General features: G+C 42.9%; 1 protein-coding gene across 2 annotated transcripts in view; it reads left to right on the top strand.

Annotated features, from left to right (window-relative positions):
- Positions 1-11971, top strand: part of ctnnb1 (catenin (cadherin-associated protein), beta 1) — a 15681-nt gene that overhangs the window by 2941 nt on the left and 769 nt on the right. Inside the window, exons 2-16 of one of the 2 annotated variants that reach the window (XM_032518884.1) lie at positions 3836-3886; positions 4478-4702; positions 4830-5083; positions 5178-5416; positions 5798-5999; positions 6094-6238; positions 6368-6471; positions 6713-6847; positions 6983-7186; positions 7755-7913; positions 8140-8259; positions 10099-10249; positions 10486-10607; positions 10757-10817; positions 11604-11854. In XM_032518884.1, the coding sequence (XP_032374775.1) occupies positions 3874-3886; positions 4478-4702; positions 4830-5083; positions 5178-5416; positions 5798-5999; positions 6094-6238; positions 6368-6471; positions 6713-6847; positions 6983-7186; positions 7755-7913; positions 8140-8259; positions 10099-10249; positions 10486-10607; positions 10757-10817; positions 11604-11818 (2349 nt within the window). In that variant the 5' untranslated portion in view covers positions 3836-3873 and the 3' untranslated portion in view covers positions 11819-11854. Of the gene's footprint in view, positions 1-3835; positions 3887-4477; positions 4703-4829; positions 5084-5177; positions 5417-5797; positions 6000-6093; positions 6239-6367; positions 6472-6712; positions 6848-6982; positions 7187-7754; positions 7914-8139; positions 8260-10098; positions 10250-10485; positions 10608-10756; positions 10818-11603; positions 11855-11971 lie in introns of those variants that run through there. The other variant, XM_032518885.1, reaches the window with a different exon arrangement.

Genomic DNA, 11971 nt, shown 5'->3' with positions numbered 1-11971 from the left:
TTTTTTCTTCTCTCAAACCTCCTGTGATCGGTTTACTTAGTGATGTAACTGAGGATTTGTTTTGGTGTTACTGAATTTACAATTTAGATTTTTATCTGCTTGAAGGTGTTTAGAAATGCAAGATTTCCCCTAGCTTACAGATTTCTTTCACGCTTGCTTGGCTAGCTTCTGGTGTGTTAAGTTAATTGGTTATACTTGGGCATATTAGACTATGCCGCCATGGATGTGTAATAACCTATTGGTCACATCTTTTATTTTTTGGGGCGGTTGGAATGAAATTCTCATGATAGTTGGGGGTCATCTGGCTTTGTGCCTAATTTTGATTTAGTTGCCCTCTGTACAATGTAGCATGAGCCACATGTGGGAAATCCTGATGGTGTTAAAGATCCTACCCTGTATGTGCGACAAATCAAGTCCCTCCCAGGACATTTTTTTTATGGTTTATTTTTATGTATTTTTCAGAAATAGTTGTAGCTGTTTCACTTTTTTATGTTCTGTTGCATCAGGTTTGTCGTTCACACATTAATGAACTCTGGCTCGCTATATGAATGGCGTGTTTTCATTCCTATTTTCAGGGCAGTGAAACTGACCGAAGCACACATTCCTGGCCGTCCAGTTCTATGCTGGAATAGTAAGCCTGTCATTTGGGTGTTGACCTGGGACAGCAGTGCTGTGATTACACTATTCTTCATGGGGCATGTGTGCAAGGAGATAAACTACCTGTTTGATGGATTCCTTTAAAATATCTACATGTCACCTTTTTATACCTCCATTTCATTCCACATACTGCTTGTCTCTAGTAACTGTTGTGTCACTCATTAGTCATCTGGTTTCAATTGTATGGCTTTTAACTAGACAATGCACAACTCTACATATTGGATTTCATATCTGGCTTCAAAGAAACCTCTCGTTCAGATTTTTGTGGCTGGGCTGCCAGCCTGATATCAAGGAACTCATACTGCAATTACTTTGAGTTTGGTCAGAGCGTGACTTTTGTGTCTCCCAATTGGAGACCAGACTTTGCTTGTTTGCCCATCAAAAAACGATCACTGGCTCAGGATCCAAAGCCAGATGTCAAGACCCATATTTTCTACCAGTGTGAATGATAAATGGTTCCACTGTGCACTTTGATTGTATGTTTGATTTGTATGCAACCTTGTATGGGACATGTGGCTCCCATTAGGGCAGGGCTAGGTTATGTGAGGGCAGGCATGCAAAGCTTGGGAGGATGGTGTGTGTGTGAACAGTGAATTTGAGTTGGTGCATTTGTGGTTTGAAGCAGCAGTCTTGGAGCCTGACACAAGATTGTTTTAATGACACAGCTGAGCTGGGGTAGTGTGGGTGTGAGAGGAGGGAAGTAATGCAGGGCAGTAGTTTAGTTATCATTGAGTGTATTTACATATCGGTAGCCATTTAACTCTACAAACTCCTACACATTCACTGGCACTCATGCCAGACTCAATTTCTTTTACCACTACATTGTATGCCTGGCTGATGTGTATTTCTGGATGTCCATTTCTGCTTGTAGACCATTTGTCTCTAGTGCTTTATCATTTGATTCAATAATAACGTTTTGGCCAAAACGGTTTAGCTGGGTAAAAAGTAAACAGCACTCTTCAATATGTGAAGTAGATGGTTTTTGCTGCTCAGAGGTTAGTCTCCACAGAAACAATCAAAGTGATCACATCACATAATATTTAGACAGCTTGTTGACAGCTAACCGAGATTGATATTTCTGAAACCGGACCTCCTAAGCTTCAGGGATGGGGTTATAGCATCTCCTGTTGGTATGTAAAATTAAAGTTAGCTCACATTTGAATGTCATTGCTTGAACATCATTGGCTAATGTTAATGCACTCTGGCTGACTTGATCTTTTGTAGAAACCTGTGTTTCATGCCCAGTATACTTTTCCAAAGTAATTGGCAGAGGTGCTGTATGACATTTGATTCTATTAAACATACAAAATCGGACAGAATGTCCCTACTTTCCCCCTCTCTGAATGATCACATAGAAACTCGGCCATTCTATTTACATTTCTTTTAGATGCCAACATCAAAGTGGCTGCAGTCTACATCTGACCTCACAATAGTAGCACAGTCACGCACCTGTTGCATCAAAACTTGCCGCAAGAAGGGGCTGCTTAGAATTTGGATTCAACGCATTTACCTTTTAAATGGGGACAAATTCAGAAAAACCCACAAAATAGAGAGAGGTACCTTTTTGGTTAATGTTGATAGTAATAATGGTTCATAATAGAGGTGGAATGGGACACAGAAGTTACGGTTTGGTTCAGAGCAATGGAGGGAAAAGGCAGAAGACAATTTTTATTTATTGTGCATGTCTCAGGCGGTACCACGTAGTGTCATACAGTCTGTCCCCTACGCTAGCTGCAACAGCCTGAAGTGTGTAAAGTAAGATGTAAACAATAAGTACCCCACATCATCTCCAGACTCCATCTGGAACAAAATAAGACAATCTGCTAGTGAAAATACAGCATCTCTGTTCTCTGCAAAGACAAACTAAATTACCGGATTAATGCAACGTTATCACAACATCTCCCGGCCATTTTTCACGTCAGAAACCGGCTCCCTGCCTGGCTAAAGCTAATATAGTTTGCTTGGAGAAAAAAAGGCATCTGACGCTGGAAACGAAACACTAATCTATATTGTCAGTCTTATCCATCACTCTCTCGCCAGTACTACTGTAACTGACTGGGAAACAAAAGTTTTCCCAAGCTCGCGATCTTAAAGAGGCTGGTGGGTCCTCTAACTCTTAGCCACCACTCGCCGGCTAGAGCTCGTCTACATACGCTACAAATTGAGTATCCCTGAAGACCCCGCATGTCTAACCGTAGTTCTGCATTACATTAGTTTGGCTTTACATTAATTAATTTGCACGCAAGTTTGTAGATTCATGTACCAAATAGTGACGCCCGTATAGTTCCTGTCAATGCGAATACATTACCGTTCCACCTGTAATTCATAGCTTGCAGACACAAGGTTGTGTAGTCTCTACACTTTTTAGTCATTAGTACTGCAGTTCCTCAGGCAAAAACATCATGTCGATGAAATTTTTGCTTGTATGTTTTAATAGAAATGTATGCATACAAGGCATAAACTTGGTTGCTATATTCAATGAGGGGGGTATATCTTCCAGTCATATTAATCTTAGTCCACAGATGTACTTTTTGAAAGGGCTTGACAAAAGGATTTGACTCTATGAATATACTGCTCCTATTTGTCTCATTTTAGCCAGGATTTTCGTCTGCATTTTCCCATTTCCTGTTTTTGTGTATTACTGTCATAACATTTATCTTTAAGTATGAATTGGAAATACCTCTGTTTCAATAATCCCCTCTCGCTCGCTCTACCTCTCTGCTGCCATTGCCGATGTTTACTTTCCTGCACAGTGTGGTTTCAGCTTCAAAGCCAGCTCAAGAATGCGTATGCCCTCCTCCTGCCTCTTTTCATACCCACCCAGAGCTTCACTTCCCCTGTCCTTCCTCAACTAAATAGTTGCTAGCTGCTACGCTTAATGGTGGCTTTGTGTGTGAGCTGCTGCTGTTTGCATGTCTGGCTTTAGCAGAAGAGGAAATCCAAGAAAGGGAGGAGGCAAGAAAGGAAAGACTGCATTGGAACGTCACTTGTTTGGATGATTTTCTTTTAAAACAACACTGCTATTAATTTCTGGTTTTGCCATTACCTTTTAGTTAAAGTGAAATGGCTGATATTTGACTGTAAGGAACGAGGACTGGCAGTGAGCAAGGTAGAGGGAAGGAATGATGGAAGGCGAGATGCCACTGAGGCTGTTTAACTGACTGCTTTTCTTTTTCAGATCAGGAAGCTGTGTCGGTCGAGGTTCAAGAAAGAAACATGGCTTCCCAGGGTGAGTTAATAGTGTTCAGACATGCACTCAAACTCTTTCACCTTCTGGCTTTCCCCAGCTTTGGTTTTATCCACTCAGTCACTGACTAGTACGTAATATGTTTGCAACTTTACAGCATTTCAAACCTGCCTCTTCTCCTGATGCAGATTCATGTTCTCATTAGAGCAAAGTGAATTAGTTATTGATTTCAATTTGAAATACAGAGCACATGAGAATTTAATTTTGTGCTTGAAGAGACCTTTTTATTGGTAAATCAAACTTCATTTAAGTATGCAAGTTAAGAAGCAGGTTAGAAATGAATTCATTGTAGTGGCTCTAAACTAAAAATGAGTTTGAAATGAATCTGAAACTGGATTAATAATTGGGATTTTACTTCTTGGCAATCATTGTTCAGACACTGTTTAGATGCTTTTTAGCTTCACAATGTCACTTAGAAATGACAAAGCAGACCAAACCCGTTTGTCTGCATGCTACAAAAGAATTTAAGGTGGATTTACAAATTGCGTATGGTGATTAGAAAGATAGTTAGATTGACTTCTTAAAATGTTTTTAATCTTCTCTTGATGCCGATTCCTAATTCTTTCTTTCCAGCTGATCTGATGGAGCTTGACATGGCCATGGAGCCGGACCGTAAGGCAGCAGTCAGTCACTGGCAGCAACAGTCTTACCTGGATTCAGGCATCCATTCAGGGGCCACCACAACTGCTCCCTCCCTTAGTGGGAAGGGCAACCCTGAGGAGGACGATGTTGACAACCAGGTCATGTATGAGTGGGAGCAGGGCTTCAACCAGAACTTTGCCCAGGAACAAGTACAAGGTAGGTCATGGTGTTTACAATGTGTTTTATCTTTTAAGGAAGGTCTGTTTTCTGCACATCAAATCTTGTATGACCCAAATGGCAGCTTGAATCCCAAGATATAACAAAACGATTGTTCTTCTTCTAGACATAGATGGTCAGTATGCCATGACGCGTGCCCAGCGGGTGCGTGCAGCGATGTTCCCAGAGACTCTTGAGGAGGGTATGCAGATCCCCTCTACACAGTATGATGCAGCAAACCCCACTAACGTTCAGAGGCTGGCAGAGCCCTCGCAAATGCTCAAACATGCTGTGGTCAATCTGATCAACTACCAAGATGACGCTGAGCTGGCAACCAGAGCCATACCAGAACTCACCAAGCTACTCAATGATGAGGACCAGGTAGTTATCCATGAAAACTGTGGCTCGGTATTGGCTCTGAACTTTTTGTTTTCCCTACAGTCATTCCCTAACACTTGTGCCCCTCTCTTCCCAGGTTGTGGTAAACAAAGCAGCAGTAATGGTCCACCAGCTTTCAAAGAAAGAAGCTTCTCGCCACGCCATAATGCGCTCTCCTCAGATGGTGTCTGCCATTGTCAGGACCATGCAGAACACAAACGATGTGGAGACGGCTCGCTGCACCGCAGGAACACTCCACAACCTGTCCCATCACAGAGAGGGTTTGCTGGCCATTTTCAAGTCTGGAGGAATACCAGCTCTAGTTAAAATGCTTGGGTATGTGAAAGGAGGATGGACTTTATTTGGAATGTGTGTTATCTTAGGTTTATATTGTATTGATGTACAGGAAGGCAGGATGTTTCCATTGTGGTAAAGAGAGAAAAGAAATTGCCTTATTTTGGCCACAAACAGATTTGTTCCAATCCCGTTGTTCAACAACATAGCACAATTTAGTTTTTTTATTGGTAAATGGCTGAGTTTCGACACAGTGGCCCATCAGTTGTGATAAGAGAAACATAAAAGAGTGTAACTGCTTGTTAACTCATGAAAGACAGAGGATTTGGAGAGAAGTCCTTTTGAGAAACATAATCTAATCATTCTAGTTGTGGTTATTTCCCAATGGGACAGTAATCTAATTAACCTTTGTTTGTTCTGCAGTTCACCAGTGGACTCTGTCTTGTTCTATGCTATTACCACCCTCCACAACCTCCTTCTGCACCAGGAAGGAGCTAAGATGGCTGTCCGTTTAGCTGGGGGTCTACAGAAAATGGTGGCTCTGCTCAACAAGACAAATGTCAAGTTCTTGGCCATCACCACTGACTGTCTCCAGATACTGGCCTATGGAAACCAAGAAAGCAAGGTGAGGGGTTCGTAGGAGTGGTGTGTATGTGGTCAGTAGACAAAACTGTGTTTACACTTGGTAACACACCCTTTTTGCGCTTTCTCTTCTGTAGTTGATAATCTTGGCTAGTGGTGGACCCCAGGCATTGGTCAACATCATGAGGACTTACACTTACGAGAAGCTCTTGTGGACCACAAGCCGTGTTCTCAAAGTTCTGTCAGTCTGCTCCAGTAACAAGCCTGCTATTGTAGAAGCTGGTATGTTTGTCCTCCTAAAGTTTGTATTGTAATATGAGTTTGAATATCATTATATTGTAAATGGGTGAGGTTCTTTCAGCTAATTTAAAAAAAGATTTGTACCCCCCCATCTTTGTCCTTCTTTTCCAGGAGGCATGCAAGCTCTAGGACTCCACCTGACAGACCCCAGCCAGAGACTGGTCCAGAACTGTCTCTGGACACTCAGGAACTTATCAGATGCTGCCACCAAACAGGTGATGAGAACTGCCCTGTGTACTGTGTCAACATTAAAAAGAAATGTTTTTTTGTTTTTTTTCTCAGTGAGACATCAACTTAACAAACCTCAGAGCCTATCTGCCTCTAAAAAGAAAGATAAACTCATTTTAAAATGTATTTTGGTGTTGAAATTCATCATAGCACCAAGCATTTTCCATGCCCTTGATACAGTGTACCCATTAGTCCTTTCATGCTAACCTCAATTGTCTTTCTCTCTAGGAGGGAATGGAGGGTCTCCTAGGAACTCTGGTCCAACTGCTCGGCAGTGACGACATTAACGTGGTGACCTGTGCTGCTGGCATCCTGTCTAACCTGACTTGTAACAACTACAAGAACAAGATGATGGTCTGCCAGGTGAGTACACACTTAGTTACTGTTTCACATACTCTCATCTAAATATGTTGACCAGTTTGTGTCCTGTGTGAATTTCTAGTAAAAGTGAATCTCTGATGTATCCATTAATCTGTTATGCCATCTGTTCCTCTTTAGGTTGGAGGTATTGAGGCATTAGTTCGCACAGTGCTTCGGGCCGGAGACAGAGAAGACATCACAGAACCGGCTATTTGTGCCCTGCGTCACCTCACATCTCGGCACCAGGATGCAGAGATGGCACAGAATGCTGTCAGACTGCACTACGGCCTGCCTGTGGTCGTCAAATTACTGCATCCGCCATCACACTGGCCACTCATTAAGGTACGCACACATGGACTTGACAGCAGCAGTCATCCACATAAGTGCTTTATACTGTGATGTTTACAATTAAATCAGTTTACCCTGGACAAGTCCTCGACTCTAAAATAATGGGCAAAACCAGTATCACAGTAATACTCCTGTGGAAAATTGAGTTTGCTGTTAATCCATGTAGACAGCGTCGGGTCTCTTAAGACTAAATGTTTTGATGAGTGAAACGTGTTACTACTGGAAGTTGCTTAAACCTATAGCACATCTGCAAATCATCTGGTTTTAGGCCTAGTCCAGCATAGAAGCTGCAGTATCTTTAAGTGTTTTGAAGTGAGGACACAAAAAACAAGCATTTGTACAGTTTTGTTCTTATAAATATGAGTCAAAACAAGTCCCAAATTACAAACTCAATCAATTAAGGGTCTTATAGGAGGAAGGTATAATAATGTCTAGGAACAATGCATTCTAAACTTGTGAATACTAATGTATACCTAAAAACAACTTGTGGCTTCTTTATCAGATGGGACTAATGGATACTTAAAACCGGCTTAATTGACATGCAAATATCCTTGTCTAATAGGCTACAGTTGGTCTGATCCGTAACCTGGCTCTGTGCCCTGCAAACCACGCTCCTCTGAGGGAGCAGGGAGCCATCCCCAGACTGGTTCAGCTGCTGGTCAGAGCACACCAAGACACACAGAGACGCACCAGCATGGGAGGCACGCAGCAGCAGTTTGTGGTGAGAGCACGCACACACACAAACACAATAGTATGGCATAATTTATGGGACATGCAGCTCAGTGGTGCCATCCATCTTTTCACCTAGCAGAACTCAACATCTCCCACACAATGCCTATAAAATTTACTGATGCCAGATTTGGTACTTTTGTGATTTACCACTACTGCCTGCTCCCCTCAATGGGGTCCCTGCAATTATAACCTGACTATAAGTGTTTGTTCATCAGGAGGGAGTTCGTATGGAGGAGATTGTGGAGGGCTGCACAGGAGCACTTCACATCCTTGCCAGAGATGTCCACAACAGAATAGTCATCAGAGGACTCAACACCATTCCACTCTTTGTACAGGTAAGTTAGTTGTAGGCTCTGTTCTTGCGTTTGTGTCATCCTGTTGCAATCTAACTAAACTAGTGTGATTCCAGTTGAGGCCAAAATTATTGGCCCCCCAGCAATTATTATTATTTTTCCTAAAATTCTTTCCTAAGATTGCAGCATTAATAAAAGTTGATATAATCAAACATTCACCAATGCTATTTAGTAGCTTGTGGCACATTGTGAAATAGAAAATGTTTTTGGATTGCCTCAAATCTAGTGAAAAATGGGATGGTCAAAAATTAGCCCTCATGTGAATTTTTGCTTTCAAAACACACCTAATTAACCAATCATATTTCAAACACTTGTGCAATCAGTTAGCTTTCTAACAACAGCTGAGCGTTCGATCAGCATAAAAGGACTCCAAGGAACAGGGCACCTGAACACATTTAAAGGCTACTGAAAAGACTGCTTTTACTCACCATGCCAAAGACAAAGGAAATCTGTCCTGAGCTCAGAAAGAAGATAGTGGAGGGTCATGATAAGGGTGAAGGCTATACTGCCATTTCCCTGCCATGTTGCCTCATCGCCAACTAATGGGAGACAAATTCTGTAAGAAACAAACCTCGGCGTGATCGTAAGCGCCAGAATTCAAGAACTCTGGAGAGGAAAATAGTTAGATGTCAGCAAGAAGCCCTGGACTTCTGCCAAGATGATTGTTGCTGACCCGGCCTCTTCTGGAGTTAATGTTTCAAGGAACACAGTTGTGAGGACTCTTCATCATGGTAGGCTTCAGGGCCATCGTCCCAGAAGAACCCCTTTACTGAAAGAGCGGCACATCACAGCCAGACTCAGGTTTGCCCTTGAACATTTGAAAGGTAAAGATGAGTTTTGGAAGTCTGCGCTTTGGTCTGATGAGACTAAACTTGAACTGTTTGGGCACATGGATGTTGCTTATGTTTGGCGAAGAAAGGGAGAGGCCTTCAACCCTAAGAACACAGTTCCCACAGTTAAATGTGGTGGGAACACCATGCTGTGGGGCTGTTTTGCAGCCTCAGGCACAGGGAGCCCTGGTGCATGGCATCATGGAAAAAAAAAAATGATGTTGAAATTGAGGGAAAATATGCAGAAACAGGCTTGTAGTCTATCCTTAGGTCGTTGCTGGGTCTTCCAACAAGACAATGACCAAAGCATACATCGAAATTGGTCAACAGCTCCTGAAAGATACCAAAACCAAGGTCCTAAAGGGACCTTGGAGAGCCCAGGCCTCAATACGAATGAGAATCTGTGGTGGGTGCTCAAAGTGACTGTCCATGCTCGAAAACCACGCAATTTGGATCAGCTGGAACAATTTTCAATGGAAAATCCTACAGGAGACCTGTGCCAACCTAGTTAAAAACTACTCTACGAGGTTGTCAGTTTGACTATTAATGGCCTGGGGGCTAATCATTTTGGATTTCTCATTTTTGCTATTTCTTGTTCAAACTCAGTGCATCAATAAAATATCCTAATCAAACTTAGTGGACATTTTGTCTTAAGTTAAAAACACATACTATAAACACTTTATGTTAATGGTCATTTCTGTGGAGAAATATTTTTGTATAATTTCACAAGGGGGCTAATTATTTTGGCCTGAACTGTAAATAGTTTTAGGCATCATTTTAGATTGATTAGGGACCATAGAGATGAAAAATGTCAGTCATTTTGTCACATTAGTTTTTATAAACCTACCTACTCACAAGTGCATGTAGTGCATGTATTTAACCACCTGGTGTGTGTCATTACACTCGATGAATATCTGCTTGTTACGTCCTTTCAGATCAAATGTGAATACTGTGAAAGCTGAGATTTATTTCTCTACATTTGTGTGTGCAGCTGTTGTATTCTCCCATTGAGAACATCCAGCGTGTAGCAGCAGGCGTCCTGTGTGAGCTGGCCCAGGATAAGGAGGCTGCAGAGGCCATCGAGGCTGAGGGAGCAACCGCTCCACTCACAGAGCTGTTGCATAGCCGCAACGAAGGAGTCGGTATGTTGACAAAAACTCATTTACAAGGGCATCTCCTTAGCTATGCAATGTTCAGATGCAGTCTGGGAATTTGTAGTCTTCCATGGACTTTATTGATGTAGACGAGTGAAGCAACATTTATGTTACTGTATTCATGTCAATACCTGGCCTCTTAATTGTGTCTTCTGTGATAGCTGTTGCATTGCTTTTTTTGGACTAAGTTGCATTTTGACTGTGAACCCTCTATCTTCTCTCAGCCACATACGCTGCAGCAGTTTTGTTCCGTATGTCAGAGGACAAACCCCAAGACTACAAGAAACGCCTCTCTGTAGAACTCACCAGCTCGCTCTTCAGGACAGAACCGATGGCCTGGAACGAGGTATGAGGCACTCAAAATCAGCGGTTTTCAAATTGCCCAGCAGTATATTTGTACACAACAGACAGATGCATAACTGGCGTAATAACTCGCTGTGGTCTTATTGACACTGCTGCCACCCAGCTCATCCTTGTCTGTGTATTGCTCTGCAGACTGGAGACCTGGGTTTGGACATTGGAGCTCAGGGAGAGCCTCTGGGCTACAGACAGGAAGGTAAGTCGCCACTTCACCTCTGGCAGGCTGGGAGGAACACAGGAGGCCACAGGGATGTCAAATAACCAGAGCAGTCTGCATCAAAAAACATTTGAGTGGCTTTTACTAACTGGGCATACAGTCATCCCTTTCTCTGGCCTGGGTGATTCTGTTAGTAGTTCCTCTAAACCCATGGCCCTAAGCTGGCTCTCAAAAACCCAATATTGTGACAGTCCCATGACTGAGCTTAAACCATCCTTATTACTGTTTAAGGTCATGATACACAGGCAACTTGACACAGTGGTGAATGGCAATAATGCTTTCAAGTTAAGGATGGAGATTGATTTGATTCCTGCTGTCTGTCCGGTGGATCTAAGAAATGCAATGCCCCAGGACCTTGGACTGGTGTACTGATCAGTAGGCAAAGGGGCGAGGGTTGGCTGTTTGTTTTAATTTGCTCAGCTCTCCATTTCTCCTGCACTAACTGCTTTAATTGGCTCTGGGCCAGCCCAATGAAAACAAAAGCTTGAAGGTGGTAGATGTGTTGGAGATCACACTGTCCACAGCAGATGGATTTCTGTTGGTGGAACCAAAGGAAAATAAGCCACAAGTTTAGCTTCAGTTCAAAGTCCGTCACAGCTGTAGTTTGAGCTGAGCCCTCTGTCCATCCTCCAGCAGACAAAACCATCAGTGTGTAGTGTTGTTTGAATGATCATACTACTGTGTGAAAAGCTTGGTTTGATAACATGCTTCTAACAACTGCTCTGCTTCCCCTGCCTCTCCTCCATTTACTACTTCCTCCCCCAGACCCAAGCTACCGTTCCTTCCATTCGGGGGGTTACGGAGGGGACTCAATGGGTATGGAGCCCATGATGGACCATGATTTGGGTGGGGTCCACCACCCTGTCCAGGACTACCCCCCAGTAGAGGGGCTGCCTGACCTGGGACACGCCCAGGAACTGATAGAGGGCCTGCCCCCTGGCGACTCCAACCAACTGGCCTGGTTTGATACCGACCTGTAAATACCGAGACCAACATTACACTACACTTTCTACTAGGTAAGAATACATGTTCACAGTAACCTTGTGTCGGCCAAAATAAGTGAGGCACTTCTGGGACAAGATGTAAAAGTAGAAGCACAGTAAGGAGGTTTTCTGTCTGGGTAAAATGGCTGG

Source organism: Etheostoma spectabile, chromosome 6 (genome assembly GCF_008692095.1).
Source record: "Etheostoma spectabile isolate EspeVRDwgs_2016 chromosome 6, UIUC_Espe_1.0, whole genome shotgun sequence".
Classification (NCBI taxonomy): Eukaryota; Metazoa; Chordata; class Actinopteri; order Perciformes; family Percidae; genus Etheostoma; species Etheostoma spectabile.
Note: the sequence above shows the minus strand (reverse complement) of the source record. Positions and strands in the feature narration are given on the sequence as shown.